An 18,988-nucleotide genomic window follows, 5' to 3' on the forward strand; every position below is an offset into this window, starting at 1 on the left:
TACCAATTACATAACTGCTGTCACAGATCTTCACTGCCCAAACTTCACCTAAGTGTAAGCTAGACTACATTCCCCAGAATTCCCTTTTCTAAAGCCCTGTGCCCAAAGATGAGAAATAGAAGCCACTGATTCTCTTATACTTAGTATAGGAGGTTGAAAAAGGCATCAAGTTCCTTTCCAAACAAGATAAAAACCCATAACTCATGAGTGGCAGCTAATGCCTTACTGATATCCATTACTGGTCCCAAATGGTCCCTGAAAATATCATAGAATTAGACACGGCTAATTTTTTAGTAACGCCAACTGTAACCGCCATTTCTTGCTAACATGACTTCTTATTTTTTTTCTAAATGTCATCAACGAATCCCATATGCCAGTGAATTCTATCCCTGTGCTCTTAGGATTCTCATTAGTAACAGACTTGTATTTTTTTCCATCATCTTCAGAAAGTAATTAGGGTAAGGCTCCTTATCATATCACTTTTGCTTAACTCTTGTTTTCAGCACCACCAAAAATTGAGACTCCTGAGTTGCAGTGACACAGCATTAAGCCAACTGAAGGTCTGCGATTCCTGGAATCAGATCTTTTCTAGCCTTCCCATTATCTAAAGCTTTGCTTGGGATCTTACAGGGACCTCTTGTGCAGAGAAAGACCTCCTGCTTTCTGCCCATATTCGTACCAATTAACCTAATTGCTCTTTTACTTATTCAGTCAAGAAGTAGGTCAGCAGAATCAAGTTTATCCCGTTACTGTGATGGGGAGATGAGGAGAAGTGATCAGCATTCTGTTCCACTGAACATTAGCAGAAAATGTTGTGCTGTGCTGTGGACCATACACAAAATGCCGGATCAAAAAACGGATGGGAAAAATTATTGAAAATTTTACCAGTTCCTTCTAATGTTCCTATACATAATCAGCATACACTGATGTACTCATCTGCCCATTGCCACTTACATGTATCCTAAGATGACCCTAAGTACTTAGCAAATAATATAAACTTACAATATAATATAAGGATAATAGGGACTTCTAATGGGTTCATGACTGGGGGCAGAAGGCTTCAGAGCTGGTGCTTTTATAATGTATATTTATTTATGGCCTGGGGGCTAGATGTGGCCAACTAAAGGATTTTTCTGGCCCCCAGGTTCCATAGACTTCACTGAATGACATCATTTTAATTTAAGCCGGCCCTTGAACATGCTATATAAAAAATAATTGGTCCACTACATACACTGGACAGCACTTATACCTGCCTATACTTATATCTTACATTGTAGTGACTGACTTCGGGGTTGTTCACCTTTGAATGAGTGTTTAGTATGATGTAGAGGGTGATATTTTTAGACAAGCTGCAATTGGTCTTCCTTTCTAGTTATTTGAAGTTTTTCAATTTAGCTTTGGTTTGTTCAGCATCTCTCCAGTTAAGGAGAAGTAATACAAAATGACAATAACAATAAAACTGTAGCCTCACAAAGCAATAGTATATGGGCTGTTTGGGTCAGTGACCCCCCATTTGGAAGCTTGAAAGAGTCAGAAGAAGGTAAATAATTCCCAAACTAAAAAAATAAATAAAAAACAAATGAAGAGTTCCTATGAATTGATCAATCTATAACCTGTAGGTGAGCAATGTCCAAGTGGATATGGATTTATACAATTTCCACATAGTGCAGAAATGCGCTGTTCGACACCCCAGAATGCGCATGAAATAAGAAGTCAAGTGTGTTTCCATAGGAAAAAAACTTTATTTAACAATATAATCAGGATTTCAACATTGCTCCAGGGAACTGGAGTTCCAGGCATTAAACATGGACATGGGGTGGTTTAAACCGCAGAGCTGGAAGGCAAAATGTATTCAACAGGAAACAAAGTCTCAAGTGAAACGTGAAAACAAGATTGAAAGAAATCAAAACAAAAGAGAGTGCCTAAGGAATGAAGAGTGAACAGAGACACTATCAGAGCATGGAGAGAAGGAAAAAAGAGAGTAACTCAACATGTGCACGGAAATCTCTTCCCTAAAAGAGATGGAATCGAACCCCGCCTCCTGCGCCAGGTGATATGAGACAAGCATCCCGTCACGGAGGCCTCGGACATGAAATGGCGTGCATAGCGGGTTGGAGCCAAAAGCCCCGTCCGAGAATTCAGGGTCCAGAAGGCACAGTCCAAAATTTGAGGATGGGTGTGGGGGGTGGGGAAGGATACATAATATACATATAAAATAATGTGTTTTTAATCAGTTTATTCCTAACCGTGTGCTAACATGTAACTGGTTTCATCGCAAAGCTGGAAAGGGGAGAGAACGTGTGACTCGGTGGAGTACAAAGATGCTGGGATGCTTGCCCAACAATCTAGGCCTGAGAGGATTAAGAAATCACATTACAGATCAATTGCAAGCTTCATGCCCCAATAGCCCGACCTTTCTCTAGCCATATGCTCATATATACAGAAAGAGAGAGTCCGGGAGGGAGGGGAACCGAATATAACCCTTAGTAGCAGAACTGATTGTACAGCAGAAGATATCAGCCCCCCCCCCCCCAATGGTTTAATGAGTAATTCCTAGCAATGCCCTGCCAACTGGCTCATATTTATACTGACCCAAACAATACCATAGCACTTCATCATGAATGGGCAACTTTTACCCCAGGCATGTGAAACAGTCAGTAGGTTACTCTGCCCATTGGGAGTGGCACAGCATCCCTAACAGATTGAGACCCATTCCTATCACTGCAGCAACGGCATCTGCACTTCACAGTTCATGGCAGCAAGACCAGAGCTAACCATTGGCAAGGCTTGAATGGCAGCACATCAAGGGTCAGATATCTGAATCATAGCTGGAGTTACTGATATAATAGATAATAAACATAATAAAAAGGCAGCCATACATTCTCCAAAACAGAGGTTGCCTCCATAGTATGTACCAGCTGCTTGGTTTCTCACCCGCAGGGTTGGAGCTGTAGTAATGCCATCCTTACCCACAATCCTACATGTAATCAGCGTGCCAGCAAGGGTATTTTTAGCTCATACTACTGAGCCAGGGTGTGAAAGATTTACTTCGAATGGATTGAAAGAGTGATTTCTAGACCTCAGTGAAGAGGAACCTATGTGCTCCTTTATCACAGATTGCATCGGGATGCCCCATTCCTCTGACCAGACCCAGAAACCAAGCCTAGGAAGTGGCACGGCAAGCTAATGATATCCAGTGTAGCTTTTATCTACCAGCACTGCTTTGGCGTTGTTTCCACAGCCCACGGAGCTGAATGGGCCCAAGCCAACATGCATGACAAAGCACTGCCATAGGTCAGTTTGTGAACCTTAAACAGCTTAACAAGAATGGACGCAGAGGGGCCGAACATTTCATTTTCACAGTTTTCCACCAAACCAATAATACTGACTTCTGCTCAGAATGGCTTTAAGATAACAGGAAAGCCACCTCAAGATTTAGGCAAGTGCAAAGCCACCCTGGACCATCAAGGATGGAGCGCTTGCCAGATCCAGCTGTTGCTTTGCAAGGCATCGCACTGGCACCCTAGTGGGCACAGATCCCATGCCAATTCCAGTGAGATAAAAACAATGTGATTATCAGTCTATAAATAATGCACATGGACTCCTTGCAGTGGCAGCCCTAAATGGCGGATGGCGTATCCCACATTGGGACCATTCCATACTGAAGCCCGCTTCATTTCCTCTGAATACATATGAAACATTTAGGGTGATGTGTGTAATAGATATGCGCTGGGGGGGGGGGGGGGGTTGAGGGGGGAGGGACCTGCTTTAAAAATAAAAACAAAAAAAAAATCTAGATTTTTTTTTTACTAAGAAAACAAATGAAAATAAATTTTAGTTTATACAAAACAGCTTTACAGTATTTCTTTTAAGAAAAAACACATTATTTACAAAAAATATCAAAGTTAATCTTTTAAAGGTCAGGAAGGAACTCAATTTATCGTTTTCTTTTAAAAAAAGTAAAAGGTGCTAATAAATTTACGTTTAAATTTTCACCTTTTTTGTTTTTTTTTCACATATTTACAGAGACATCAGGGAGCGAAACAAAAATGTAGGGGTTTAATGATGCTAAAGGGGAATTCAAGCCCTGCTGCTGTGTTTTTGCGCCGGACTGGGAATATGCGGCCAGGCTCAATGGCATCGCAGTGACCAGCGGGGTCAGCTGATCGTTAGCGCCATGCCCAGTTTGCAGCCGCTTATATCTAAGATTCACATTGCTCCCCTACCCTGGATCACATAGTGGAACAAGGTGTCAATGCGGTTTAAACAGAGAATAACAACAAGGATTCGCAGCCTAGTGTTTAAATGAATATGTATGTACAGAGACTTTAAAAAAGCTAAATAAGAGCGCTAAAGGTTTACAAAGAGTATTTGATGTGCTAAAAGCACTGTGCACCTTGGATGCCAGCTAAAATCTGAAGGACGACCTCAGACGTGGTGGGAATTAAAAAAAATGCCTAAAGTGGGGTTCTCTGTGACTGGGGGGGCAAAGGGACAAGTGTATGGTGCTTTTCTAAATTCTATTTTAAGGCCTTTTCTCCTTGTCACAAGAGACCAAATGTCTCAAAGCCCCTCCGGGCAGACAGACAGCTGCTGCCTCAGAGCACACAAGCCCTTTTAATCTGCCTCAGTACAAAAGGACACCAGATACAACTCTGCATAGTAAATGTGGCTCTGGTGCTGCCCATGGGTACAGATGAGCTGATGGCACTGCTATAGCAAGACAGGTAGTTTGGGCAAGTTAAGCCATGGACCATCTCCATCCCAACTGCAACTTACAGGGGGGAGTAGTCACCATTACAGACCTCTGGATAATGCAAATTGCGACTTCCAACATCCCTTTTACAGTCATTGCTTGAAGCTGTAGGGTCTCTGCACCAGGTGAGGCAACAGATGCATAGATTGGCTGTGTGTGTGTTAGTAAGTTTGCACAGATGTGGCTAGTGAGTGTGTGAGTGCAAGCCACTGGTCACATACAGTCACATACTAAGCACGCCAGTGTGAAAGCAGACACGCAGCACATTGTTGAAATGGATTCTGCTGTAAATCACACGGACAGCATGGCAGGGAGAGTGTGTGTTTGTGAAGGAGGGAGTGTACCAGACTGTACGTGTGTGTGAGAGAGCAGGTGTGGGTTTGCACAGAGATGTAGCTGGACGTGAGGAGGTTTAGGAGCAGATAGAATGTAGATAAGTGCACCGGGTGAGTGAGTGCTGGTGCAAGCGAGTAGATTTGCGTTAATGCTATGCAGAGTTGAACAGGTGAGTGCTCGCTTTCTGCAGCCCTACACTAACTGGCTGGAGAGCTCAGACTTCATGCCTTCATGTCTTACCATCTGCTGGGTTTCATACTGCTGTGAACAACAGGGCATTTGCAACCTCATGGGACATGTTGCTACTTCTATATCATTACATGCACAATGCCCTGTGCAACCATGTCATGGTGTGCCATAGTCTAGTATGCTGCTCCCACACAGCATGCCCCTACAGATAAAGGCAAAGGAGCAAGCAACACTGCCAAAGGTGCCCACAACTAATACCTTACAACAGCAGTCAGCTTAAGTCTGGACATGAGAACCTTGTTAGACAGGACCCATTTCTGAAAGAATGGGCCCTATACACATTCTGCTAAATGGAACACCCCACGCTAGATGTTGAAATGATATTGGGACAAAGCCTTGGATTGGCCTTTGTCGTCAGGTGATGGCAGTCGGCACGTGAGGGGCCTGGAAGCATAGTGTACTAGATTGGGTCAGTGATGCTAATGGCACAGATGATGTGCTACTGGTTCAGGTCCATGTCTCAGCACAGGAAGCCTATAGCCAAGACTAGGGCTTATAAGCCGTGGAACATGGGATACATGAAGGGATGTGCAATTAAGTGCATATAAGTGCACAGGTAGTAAATATACCAATGCACAGCTTGTGTGTATGCTTGTGTGAGATTGCTCAGATGCACACTCGTTCCCTCTGGCTCCTAACCTGTTCTTGCCCCAGTGTATCAGGCACTGCAGGAGTTGGGATAATATGGGACCTAAACAGGGCCAGAAGTAGGAGAAAGGGGCCACCATCCAGGAGCCACAGTACTCAGGAGCTGTGCAGATCACAGACTTATTAGAGCAGCAGCTCCTGCCTGTGCCCTAGGAACATCCATAGAAGTCTGTCTGGATGCAGAGTCTGTGCAAGACAGGGGCATTGCAGCCACCACCCGGGTAACAGCCTGTTCCGAGCACTCTGGTTAATACCCCGCAGGGCACTGCATGATGAGGTCACAGCTAATAATACCACTGAGATCACTGTCCCCCTCACATAAAATAAAAAACCATAGCAGATCCTAGCTGCTCCTCTGGCCTTCCATGGAAGGGATACCCACAGCAGGTGTGCAAGGTACAGACATGTTTGACAGAAGCACTTCACTCACACTCCCCTGGCAGGAAATGGAGCAGAGCAAAGAGGACAAACAATATAAAAATACCTAACATAGGAAAAGTTAGTCTTATTGCTCTGTCTCCCAGAGTCCCTTGATGCAGAGTGACCTTTGGCCTTTGCTCCTGTTATGGGATTGGCCACCCCACAGATGGGGAGCAGGGTAAAATCTGAAGTCCTCCTCAAACCTTGTAGTAAATGTTTGCGGGGCTTTGAGGTGGCATCTCCTGTACGATGTAGACAGGGTGGCCATAGTCCCCGCTCACCTTCTCGTAGTGTGGGCAGTAATTGTTCTCTGTAGTCCGCAGCGGGATGATGATGTCACTTGGTTCGGTGCCTGCATTGCCGCTGCATTTGGGGCTGGCCAGTGTGCTAAGGGACAGGCCGGGCGCCCGCTGCTGCGTGTGCTTGCGATGACGTTTGCGGATCTTAATTAAGAGCACTACCAGGAAGATGATGATGAGGATGAAGATGACGCATCCTGCTCCAATCGCTGCAAAGACTGCAATTTTGGAGTTGAAAAAGCCGTCGACACCCCCACCTGAAGTGGGTTTATCAGACTGGTTCGTATCTGAGGAGAGAAAATAAAAAAAAGGTATATTATAGGGATTTTAGCTGGTTCTGGCTAACTAGACGTGCAGAGAAACATCCTTAGCACTGTAACGTGTCTCACACATCTTCCTTGGACTCACCTGGCTTTCCATGGTTTTCAGCGCCATTCCATGGCCCAAACGTTGCGATTTTCCCTGTGTTATCGGCCTCTTTGCTGGGGCGCGTGGTAGTGAGCTGCTCCGGCGCCACTGAATTAGGATCTAGGCATAAGAGAAAGGAAGGTTAAACAAAGAATGCTAGCGATGTCATTATTAAAAGGGGTGGTTCACCTTATAATTAACTTTTAGTTATGGAACGGCCAATTCTTAGTTTTTCAGTTGATCTTCATTTCTATTTTGTATAGTTTTTGAATTATCTGCCCTCTTCTTCTGACCCTTTGCAGCTTTCACATGGGGGTTCACTGACCCTGACAGCCAAAAACTGTTGTTATTGTTAGTTTTTATTACTTATCGTTCTATTCCTGTTTCTCATTCAAACCACTGGCAGGTTGCTAGGATAATTTAGACCCTAGCAATCAGAAAACTGAAATTCCAAACTGGGAAGCTGAACAAGAAGCCAAATAAACCAAAAAATGAGGAGCAATTGGAGATCATTCTAAAAGTAATTTTTTAGGCAAACAACCCCTTTACTGGGCCATTAAGAGCTGTTGTCTCCTAACTTTGCTCCCATTCTTCAGGCCAAACTCACAATGCAGACGCCTGTTATCAGCAGATGGATCCATAAGCTGGTACCTCTCACACTAGAATGATTGCAGTACATCCCATTGGCTTCAGGCTTGCTTGATAAACAGAGGAAGCCTATAGGTCTCACATTGGCCTTTAAAACATTAGAGACAATGGGCTCTGCCTCGCTGCTCTTTGGCAGTAAATAAACAGGGAAAATACGAGATCCGTGCGTTCACTCACCTTGGCCGACCTTCATGATGATTTTCATGGATCGTGTCTGGCACACGCCCCCCTCTCGGTTTTCCAGGCCCTGGAGAGTGCCATTGGAGGTGGCTAGAAGAGAACAGAGGGATAGTATTACGGGGAGATGATCATACACAGAACCAGGCACCAAGAAATGAAATCTAATTCCACAAATGTCAGTCTGGTACCCACAGCCTAATCAGCAATATGTCATCCCTGCCCACGCACACGCAAGCCATTTAGCTCCATTAAAGAAACACTTTCATGAAAGAAACATTCCAGTATCCGACAAACCCCTCCACCAGAAACATCCATCCCCAAAGCTTACTGATAGCTTCTGGATTTTACCCTGGCCTACCCTTAGCATGCAGTCAGTGGAACCTCAGCCAGGCAAGAGGAAGCACAATGCTCCAATTGGATGGCACACTCTTTAGGCTCCAGCCTATAAGGACCCTGGCTGCCCACAGATAGGTATACGTAACAAATTAAAAAAAATATTAACACATTTGGACCTTTAACTCTTGCACATAGCTGGGAGGCCACAGTGGAATACCAGGTTGGCTTCTACATTAATTGCTGAAATAATGGTCCTATTGCCCTGCTTCCTTGGTATGTTAAAGCCCAACTAACCAAAAAAAAGCAAAATACTGCCAACCATTCTAATCTGTAGTGCTAGTTCACCACTCGGAGCTACCATCTTAGCCTGCAGCAAGACGTTTACATATGCCACTCGGTATTAACACTGACGCGCATGCCTATACGATACAAGGCAGCCATAATGGAATGCACCCAATAAAGGCAGAGCCTTAGCATCACAAGCAATCATAAATCCATCACAAGGAAGGCTGTTGGGACTTGTAACTGGATTAGATATAGGAAGATGCAATCTCCCTGGCACAAGGCTCCCCTGCCTGTGCCTAGAGGCCTGGGAAGGGAACAAATTATTGGAATAACAGTTAAACAAAATTCAGATCAAACACTGTCTGCTGCTGCACATTTACAGCTCGGCACTGTCTGCTGCCGCATAGCTTCAGGTAAGCTTCAGCAAAAGCCATGGATTTCAAATGAGAGCCGGGGGACAATTCTCGGTACTTAATTAAATAATAAGCACGAGGGAAGTCACTTAGTAGAATGATAGTTATGATATCACAATATCAAGGTTGTAGGGACTAAAGTCTCAGGACTTAATGATTGTTCCTCCTGGATTAAGCTAAAATATTTTGTCAGGCTTAACCAAGAAAAGAAAAAAAGGTATCTGGATTTGATATATCATTTATTACAGACATGTGTAAACAAAATTCCAGACTCTTGACAAAGAAATGAGGCGTGCAAAGAGAAAAATGGCTCCCCCAACTCCCAGTGAAACAGCATACATCACAGCTTTAGTACAAATGTGCATCATTTCCATCTCTTTGTAACTTTCCATATGCTCCTTCATCCTAATGTCTGCCTGCCTACGAGGCAACTATGTCCAGGTTATAATGGCACTGTCATAAAAGCCGGCAGACAGCTTAGTTGGCGGCACTGAGCAATAATAAAGGCAGCTTCTCAGCAGGAAACGCTGCGTGTATCCATAATGTGCCCCCGTTAAACCCACAGCCCCATCACATGACTAGGGCCATAAACTCAACCTTTATCTTATGTTCTCTAAGCAGCAATGCCATCTTCTAAAGGGGAAGTATCCCTTTGTCCACCCAAAGAAATCATAATTCTGAGCAACTTTCCAGCCAACGTTCTGACTCTTAAAACATTGTGAAAGGAGTCAGGTGCCCTTCAGGTCTGTTGGAAGGCAGCTGGCTTGCAGCATTGTTTCAGGAGTCAGAGCCAGAAGTGGAGAGAACATAAAACAGGCAGACAGATACAGTACTGCTGTAAGGCGAACTTTCGTTTACAAACAATTTAAAAATTATATTTACATATTTAAAAGTAGCAAAATTAAAGAATCATAATGCTTAGGGCCAATGAATAAAATTAAAATCTCCTGTGTTAAAGGCCTATGCATGGTTTGCAACAAATGACCAGTATAACGTCTTGGCACAAGTTCTTCTGCACACACAGCCACGGCCTGAGCTGGGACTGGGAGCGGCCATTGTTTTTCTAACGAGGAACCCTTGCTACAAGGGCTAACGACAACCTCCTCTAGTGGTCAGATTGTCATGTAAACTGTCAGGATGCACAATTTGGCCTTAGTATGTAATACAGATACAAAATGAGGGATTTCCCACTGCCCTTGTTTCTAACCCGTATCTGTTCAATATAATATCCCTACTATAACGCTCAGCATCTCTAGGGGCCTCTATGAAATGCATAGTGTTGTCGCATTCCTGCAGACTGAACCCATGGCCCTACATACACATATCAGGCTTCCCCTAGCCTCAGCCTGTCCTTGTGTGGGGTCCCATGGAAAATAGGGCACACAAACACACTCACACTAAAATAGCTCTCAGATTTGTGTGTTTGTGTGTGCAGCGGGGGCATGTGTGCCGGAGGCCTCACCAGCTGTCCCTGCCCCGGGTGTTTATAGGCGCACCTGGCACAAGCAGCCCTGGTAACTTCCCATTCCAGTGATGGCAGAGGGAAAGTGATTAGCAGACGGGGAGGAGCGGAACGAGAGGTAGCCTATGCCATGCCGGATAAAGTGGCAGATACGGCGTCCAGAACAAACAAGAGGCCACTGGGCAAATGACAAGTTGCGGGCGGCAGCTGCGTGTTTTACACTGGGCATCAGACTCACAGTAGAAAGCGCAGATTTTTCTAGGATCTTCTGGGAAAAGAATCTCATGGTCAGGTTGGGGGGGTTGTGGTAAGATTTTCAAATAGACCACATACAAAAATACATATGGATTCCACAAAAGCCATTCATTAATGTAACATGTCACTGCCAGGGGGCCCAGAACAAAGCTAAAGGCTCGTCTGTACTCAGCAGAAACTTCATTCCCAGCCTTTCGCAGCTGTAACATATACGGAGTCACAGGGGCAACGTTGTACTGGCCCCACTAACCCACAGCCACCAATCAGCAGTTACCATTTGATGGTCTAGTTACAATGAAAATTGTTGCTATGGGTTAATGGCCTGAGACTAACCAACTTTGCTCATATTACTAACCCTAGTAACCCAAATGATGTGATCAGTCCTTGCTGCTAAAATGGGGCATCAATAAGGGGAATATGGGGTATCAGTAAGAGAGATATGGGGTATGGGGCATTAGTAAGATACTTTTCATCTACTGATTGGACTGGAATTGGGATTTATATGAGAGGGAGCAGCCATAACTGCTCAGACCAAGAAACCTCCTGCAACAGACTCTTATGCAGAGTGCCCTCTGGTGGCCTGGTGAAATAATAACTTGGCATTACCAAACAACACTGTTTGGACAAACCAACTTTTATATGGGAGAAGTAAGGACAGGCATACAAGGCATTCTTGTTAGTATAATAAAATATTTAGATGCCAAACGTTAACAATGCCTAGAATATACATAGCAAAAAAGTTTGTCATTAAGAGCCATAATACCTGGCAAGAGTTTAGAGCGGTAGCTGGCTGTGGGAGGGTTAATCTGTGCTTTTCCTCCCCATCTCTGCAGGATACCCCCTCACAGGAAATTAAAGCTCTGTCTTGGGCTGGGAAAGGAGATCATGGGGTTTGCAGGGAGAGAAAGAAATAAAAAGCAGCATCGGAAGGCTCCGGGCAAAAGCAGAAAGGAGGCAGAGGGGATTATTAGGGGCAGGAGCAGAATATACACTAACCCCCTACAACACCAATGGCTTCTGTTTTCATTCGCTAAAGTCTGCCCTTCCATGTGCGGCTGCAAAGCATTCCCATGTGTGTGTAGGGGGGGGGCAGTAAGAACTAACAGAATGTGAGACTGAAGGAAACAAAAGTATTTTCACAAGTATTCCTTCTCCATCCCCACGGTGCAGGAATGAGCCGGGCCGAGCATGCCAATCACTGGGAAGCACGCGTACCCCCTGATGGGAGCCCAGAACTAGGCCGCCATGGGGAACGGGGCGGGGCTGCCATCTGCTCCTCACCTGAGGAAATATATAGGCTCTGCTGTATCCTGTTTGGTTTATGCTGACGACTGAAAGCATGCTTAGTAAATAGGGACAATTTTGGAGCAGCTACTAGAATTGATTAGGCAAGAACAGACAGGCAGGGATTCCAGAAGACATTCAGGCCCTTCCAATTACACCTCAATGGCTTGGAATAAAACAAAAGACAGGAAACAGGACTGCTGGCTGCGCACAACTGCGCTTCCCATGGGCTTCAATCAATAAGTGCCTGAGTCACTCCGAGACAGCCAGAGCTCCGCCCACACTACTATTAATAAAGGGATGATACATTCACTTTCCTATTTCAATTGATTTTCCAATCAATCAATCAATAAAACATAGGTTATCCTGCACAGGGAGCTATAATCATGTATATAAGAAGTGCCCTCAGGTGGCCAGCCTGGCAAAACGCCTAATATACATATACCAAGCAATAACTTCCGCACTAAGTGGGTACTTCACATGGCATGTATTGTTTTTAAAACTATGCTTGGTCAATAGAATAAATGTAGTGCTGAAAGTTGTAGTTAAACATCTGACAGGGCTGCATTTCCTGCATTAAAAAGACCATGCTTTATGGGGTGGCACTGACATATAGCGCGCATAACATGCAGACAAGACCTCAGCGATGGCTGCTCTTGTACAACAGCTACCCTTGTGCTCTTGGCAGCCCTGCTCTACACCGTTTACAAAGGAACAAAAATACAGAGCCCCAAATATGGTGAAAAGAAATTGGTGCGGAATGTAAGTTATTTTTCAACCTCTGTGCCCCAGAAACGCACAATGTGAGGTCCTGAGGCGGAGGAGAGCGAGAGGGTCGTATGAAAGGTTAGGGACGCTATGAATAGATGGGCTTCTGTACAGAGATTCATGGAAAATACAGAAGAATGTCACTCCCTCAAGTTACCATCCAAACATGGGAGAAGGCTCCGGCTGGGGGCAGCACAGTAGAAGGCAGCAGGAAGACATCTGTGAGGGGCCGTCAGAAAGCACAACACTAACCTATCAAAGGTCCCTTATTTATGAAAGCAGCTTTTCTCTACCATGAGCCTCCATGGGACCATATTTTACAGGCCCACAGGGCAACGTGATTCTTTTCATGTTGAGGAGGACCTCAGCCTTAAACTGTTCTGTTCACCTCTCAGGGACCCCCTCAAGTTCAATCCCGTTAGTTGAAATGTGCAGGATCCATTGGGATGTATTAGACTGTGTTTAGATATGTTACTCTGCTCGGACACTGGATAGAAGTGATAATGCCCAGACTTTGGAATAAAGCAACTGGTACATGGTATTTATATGGCCATGTCTTCTGCTTGATGCAACAATTCTTTCAATTCTCAGTTGAATGCCCAAGGCCTGACTAGAACATATGACAATGTTTAGAGGCTAAGGATCGGCTACAGAGCTGTAGCCATGAATGGGAGGTTGGAAATGCGTGAGTAAAGTATGGAGTAAGAAATGAAAAGAATAAAAAATAAAGAAGTTGAATGACATCAAAAAGAGGCGCACATTTGTGTTTGGGGCCTCACTGGAAACAGATTAGTTGGAGACTGGTTGAATACTACTCATCTAATACTGACCTCAGAAACTTGGATGGTCAGAACAGCAGAGGTAAAGTTGGGCCCAATGAGAAGTTTCCTAGGATAAATCAGCATCAGGCTGTGTCTCCTAGGGCCCACCAGAGAACCTGACACACTGAGCCCACTCTTACCAATGAGATACAGACAGTGCCAAATGGTCTCGGGTTTTATAGAGGCCCAGGGTGGGCTCAGTGCTTCTGAGCATTGTAGTTCATCTGGCAGAGAGAACTTGCACGTTAAGGAAACTATTTCTGGCAGTATAAACTGCAACATATGTTCTAGAAATGAAGCCCAGCTATTAGTTATGGAAGAAAAAATAAAGGCAAAAAAAGAGAATGAAAAAAAAAAAAAAAGGATTTAGAAATAACTTAGAGAAAATGACAGCTGAGGAGAAAAAGACAACATGATGATAGCAGCGACATGAGGGAACAATCTCCGTAATTTGCTCGCCATCCCCTACACCTCTGATAATTCTCTCCCTTTCAGTTGCTGCCGGAGCGCACACAGGCAAACGCTCACTGCAACACCCTGCTCTGCTATTTCACGCTCTGTGAGCTCTGAATCCCAGCAGTAAGGAGGCTGGCACGGCTGGGTCAGCGAACAAACTTCTCCTCACAAGCAGGGATGCTTCACTGCTCCTTCTGGCCCAATTCAGCTGGTGACAGTTTCCAGAACCAGGGCATGACGTGTCACATGCGTGTACACGAGGGCGGGTGGGGGGCTGCATTAGCAATGTGTCCCAAGCCACTTTCCCCTGTTCAACTGCCACGGAAGCTGGGTAATGCATTGCTGAGTGCTGACCGCTTCACTGCTCTGCTCAATCCTAAATCTTTCCCTGGCACCGATAAGAACATTGTTTATTAGAACACGGCACAGATGCCAACGGCAGCCCATTTATAGTAGAGAAACTGAATTGGTCTCGGTACAATTGAATCACACCCCAAATATTTTATATTACGAAGGGAACTGCTAAGTCAGATGTTCTAAAGTGTTCTATGTGTAACAGAGGAAAGCAAGCGGCAGCTGAAAATATTCAGGGCTTCTACATCAAAATGAAAGGAGAGCTAGAAGCTTTTGGAAGGCTCTAATAAATTATAGCTCCTAAGTATGTTTGTGAGCTGCACTTGGTGTAGGGGAACAACTAATCTAGATGTGGCTTCAGGTGGCCATACACAGGCCAATAAAAGCTACTGACTGTCCCAAGTCAGCAGCCTATCGACTCTCGGACACACCTGCCCGGCCAATTTCTGGTCGAAAATCAAACGAGCAAAGCTTTTAATGTATGGGCAGCTTTAGGGCGAAGACACACAGGGTGATTAGTTGCTGCTACTTTTTAAAAAGTCGGGGCAACTAATTAGCATGTCGCAAATCGTTTCGCCTTGCAATTCGTGGTGACTTGTACATTAGCCTATGATGGCAAAGTTTCTGTTATTAGTTGTGGCAACTAATCACCCCATGTGTCTTCACCCTTAGGGTGTCTCCAACAATGCTCAAACCTGGGGGGTAGTTTTAATGTTAGGCAACTTGTGGCACAGTTAAACTTCTGTGCCCACTGTAATATCCTGGATGTTGGAAATTTGTAAATTTAATTTACATGAATGTATACATTTTATATTTCAGCACAGTTTGAACAGATAATGCCACCCTTTTACTGGTAACTGGTTGAACAGTAAGGCAGCTGAATAAACCAACCTGTGGCATACACCACCAAGAGACCACCACCATGTTTCGGACATCCATTGAAGAAACTTTTTTGATGAAACAAACAATTTGGTTATTTCACAAAACCTTTAGTGGGTTACCATCTACCTTATGTCTATGTGACAAACATGGGTGGCTAGCTACAAAGCTCAGTGGCAATTTTGATTGGAACTGCAGCCGAGCCCCATGAATTCAGCTGGTTATCTAAGTGCAAGGTCTCCCATTTGTAAGCAAATTTCCCTAAAACAGAAAAAAAAAATTCTAAAAGGACTTGCATGAATCAATCCACCTTTCATACGGTTCCCACAGTCTAAGGAATAAAATAATTACTACTGCGGGAGGAGGGGGGGGGGACGGGTTTACATTTATTAAAAGTGCCCTGGGCTGCAATAAACCTTAGTATGACCCTAGTTGCAGAAACCCTTTTGCTTAACAGGCCACCAGCCCCACTGGAGAGAACGTAAGAGATGTGTGCAGCAATGCTGTGTGAGCAGATTGAACATAGCCAAGATGAAAAATGAGGGACTCCAAGGAAATGGAAGGACTGATTAGAGCGCAAATACAGGCATTATCTACTGCTTGGGCTGCAGGAAATTATACTTTACAAACACAAAGTATAACGGCCAGTAGAAATCACTTTGGGCTGCCTAACTTGAGGTTCCCAAAGTGATTCCAGGTTCCAAACTCTGGTCTTTAACACTGCAGCGGCCCTGGATAAATGAATAATGATACAGCAGGATGAATACCCTTCACTCACACACACTCAACACTGGGGCCGCTGCACCCCTATACGCAATCCTCTATAGCCGAAAGAAGCGGAGAGCACACTTACAGGTGATGAAATAGTCCACGTTTCTTCGGAACTCGAGGCCCATGTAGTTGGGGCTGAACTCTTGGAACTTAATAGTGAAGCGGTATTCCTTCCCAGGCTGGTTGCACGTCACCAAAACGTTGGGATCCATGACCGTGCTGCACGATTCCAACTGATCCCGGCGCACCATGTACAATTTATAGTATTCGTAAGGCTGTGAAGGGTCCCCCTTAGGGCAGATAATGTCCAGGCGGTCGCCAATTTCAGGGTACAGAACCAAGCCCTTTCCAGATAAAAACCTGCAGAGAAACAAAGACGTACATATTAATATAAATGATTAAGAAAATAAATAATTGCTTTTCCACAGAGATCGATCATTAACCCATGCAATTCCCTTTGCAACAAAACATACCCATTGCACTTTATAAACATATAAATACGGACACAAGAGGTAAAGAGGGCCTTGCTCATTAGAGCTTACAAACTAAAAGGAGAAGACAGAGATGCTATAATATATAAAGAAGAGTTGTAGGCAAAAAAACTGGGCTGCTCTACTAGAGCAGAAATGAAAAGCTTAACATACAAATAAATGAACAACCCCTATGAATATAATGGGATATTTTCCACAAAGCCACAAAATGGCCTGGGTGCAGCCAGCTCAGCTTGCAATCTCAGGCTTCACTTGTGCTGTTTGGTTTCACCGGATAAACAATAGTAGCCGACTCTTTACACTGAGGTCCATTGTCGGAGCGTGCAGGTGTGCCCCCTCCTGTCAAGCCAAGGTTTAAGTCAGGGGGGGTCACAGGCAAGTACAAAGCTTGGGGAAAGACACCAGAGGTAATTATGTGACCCCCGTGGTAGCTCTATGTGCATACTCAGCCTGCCTTTTGAAGGAGATAGACTCCCATAATGCAACACAAACAAGTCTACACTTTTTTCAGAAATATATGTTTGGACCAGTTACCAGCATATATATTATATATATATATATCCATTTACAAACAGCCTAGAAAAGAGCGTGATAATTATTTTTTCTGCTGGCCAGGGGACACAAACAACTGCAGCAAGGAGGGGGCGGTGGTAGGGCTGGACACTTGACAGCTATATGCTTTTAAAGGGGGTTTGGACAGTTACCAACATGAACAAAAAGTAGAGGAAAAGCAGGGTGTTGGCAAAGCCCAGGCCCAGGGTACCATGCCCACACCCTCCTTCCTCATCCAGAAACTTCAAGAGGACTTCAAGTGCCTCAAGTGTTTGGAGACAAGTCCAAGGCAAAGAGAATGTGTGCAGGAAAATACAAGGCAGCCTGTAAAACACAGAAACGATTAGCTTAATGCCGTCTTTATTCAAGTACACTGTAGGACAGAAGCCATGTTTGACTCACAGGAACCACCCATTGGCTCAAGGCTTCTACACCTAGATTGCAATGTACAGCTGTCAATCATTGACAGGGCCTTGCAATCACATGGCCTAGGCCAGCAAGGCATTGTGGGGGAAGGCAGCTGAAAGGGACAACAGAATTCTCTTTCATCAAAAATTGGCAACAGGGAAATTTCTTACGATCGGTGAACCCACATCTGCGTGCAAGAGAGGACTGGAGATAAAAGAAACAAATGATCAGGTCTTAGAAGTGACGGCGAGAAGGCACAAGAAGGGAGCGCAGTTTGCCGAAGGAATACTTTTGTGTCTGGGAAGCAAGGAGAATGTTTTCATAGTCAGACAGCAAATCGTGCGGGTGCAGACAGACCTAGGCGTGACTCACTGTACCTGTCTGCACCCTGTGGGCCCTGCTCATCAATAAACAGTGAGAAGCCTAAGGTGAGCGCCAATCCCGTGGCACGCCGTGTGATCACACGCAGGGAACAACCCTAGGAGACTCCACAAAGACTCTCTAAGGCTGTAACCAATTCCTATTGGAATAAAGCATGACTATTGATACATATCACATGATTAGTATTTATCCTTCAGTTACAGGAGGTGACTAAGGGAAGATAAAAAAAAAAACAAAAAAAAAAAAACAATAAAACAAATTACAGTGCAGCGGGCTGATCTCCCCTCGGGCACAGATTGGTTGCTATGCTAATCATGGCACTAATTGCCCTGGCATTCCAACAACAAAAATGGCACGCTATATAGTAGGGGGCAACAGGGGCCACTACAGTGGGCAGGGCTGAATAATAATCAGGATTCTGGCACTATTATCGGTGGTACTGCTTTAAAGCCACTGGCAGGGGAAAAAGAGGTAATGGTGTGAGGTAGCCGAATTCTGATATAAAGTCTGAAGGGGATGGTCATCCCAAACTGTCTTTTAACAAGATGTAGACAGCAGTAATGGAAACACAGCTCTACTTTATTCATGAGCATTCTAGGCTTCGATTTTCTGGCCAACTTGGCCACTCACCCGCCAGCTTTTAGGCAAGTACTACTCCCAGGGTTCTTAGCCAGCCTATGGAATAATGTGAAATCATCAGAGCTAGTGCAAGCACTCAGGTACACATAGGCCAGTAAGGAGCCATGTGTTGCACACAAGACATAAAGTAGAGTGCACAAGGCCACCTTCAGAAATCCACCCAATTACACATGTATAGAACCCACCCAAGCCTTTCTTAAATATTCCTCTCCTGTTTATTGCACTTGCAGAGCCTGATGTCTTCCTAACCAATGAATACAAAGAAGTACATATGCATACTTTTACCTTATAATATTTTGTCATTTTCTTGACGACCACTACAATAATTTTGACTGGCTAAAATAAAAAGTTTTACAGGTCAAAGCCTCGGTTAACCTCCTCATGGCCTGCCATAGTATTTTGCCTCCTGGTGCAATAGAAAGCAGCGTCCCATGGGTTAGGAACCAGTTAAAGTGTTATTCTGTCGGCAGCCGGGAAAAGTCTCAGGCT

General features: G+C 44.6%; 1 protein-coding gene across 1 annotated transcript in view; it reads right to left on the reverse strand.

The window, feature by feature from the left end:
- Positions 1–1,720: 1,720 nt before the first annotated feature.
- The window catches only part of efnb1 (ephrin-B1), a 60,236-nt gene continuing 42,968 nt past the window's right edge, over positions 1,721–18,988 (reverse strand). The window contains exons 2-5 of the mRNA XM_002934895.5: positions 16,111–16,388; positions 7,942–8,034; positions 7,117–7,236; positions 1,721–6,995 (exon numbers count right to left, since the gene is read on the reverse strand). Of these exons, the coding sequence (XP_002934941.1) occupies positions 6,607–6,995; positions 7,117–7,236; positions 7,942–8,034; positions 16,111–16,388 (880 nt within the window). The 3' untranslated portion in view covers positions 1,721–6,606. The remainder of the gene's footprint in view (positions 6,996–7,116; positions 7,237–7,941; positions 8,035–16,110; positions 16,389–18,988) is intronic.

Source organism: Xenopus tropicalis, chromosome 8, assembly GCF_000004195.4.
Source record: "Xenopus tropicalis strain Nigerian chromosome 8, UCB_Xtro_10.0, whole genome shotgun sequence".
Taxonomy (NCBI): domain Eukaryota; kingdom Metazoa; phylum Chordata; class Amphibia; order Anura; family Pipidae; genus Xenopus; species Xenopus tropicalis.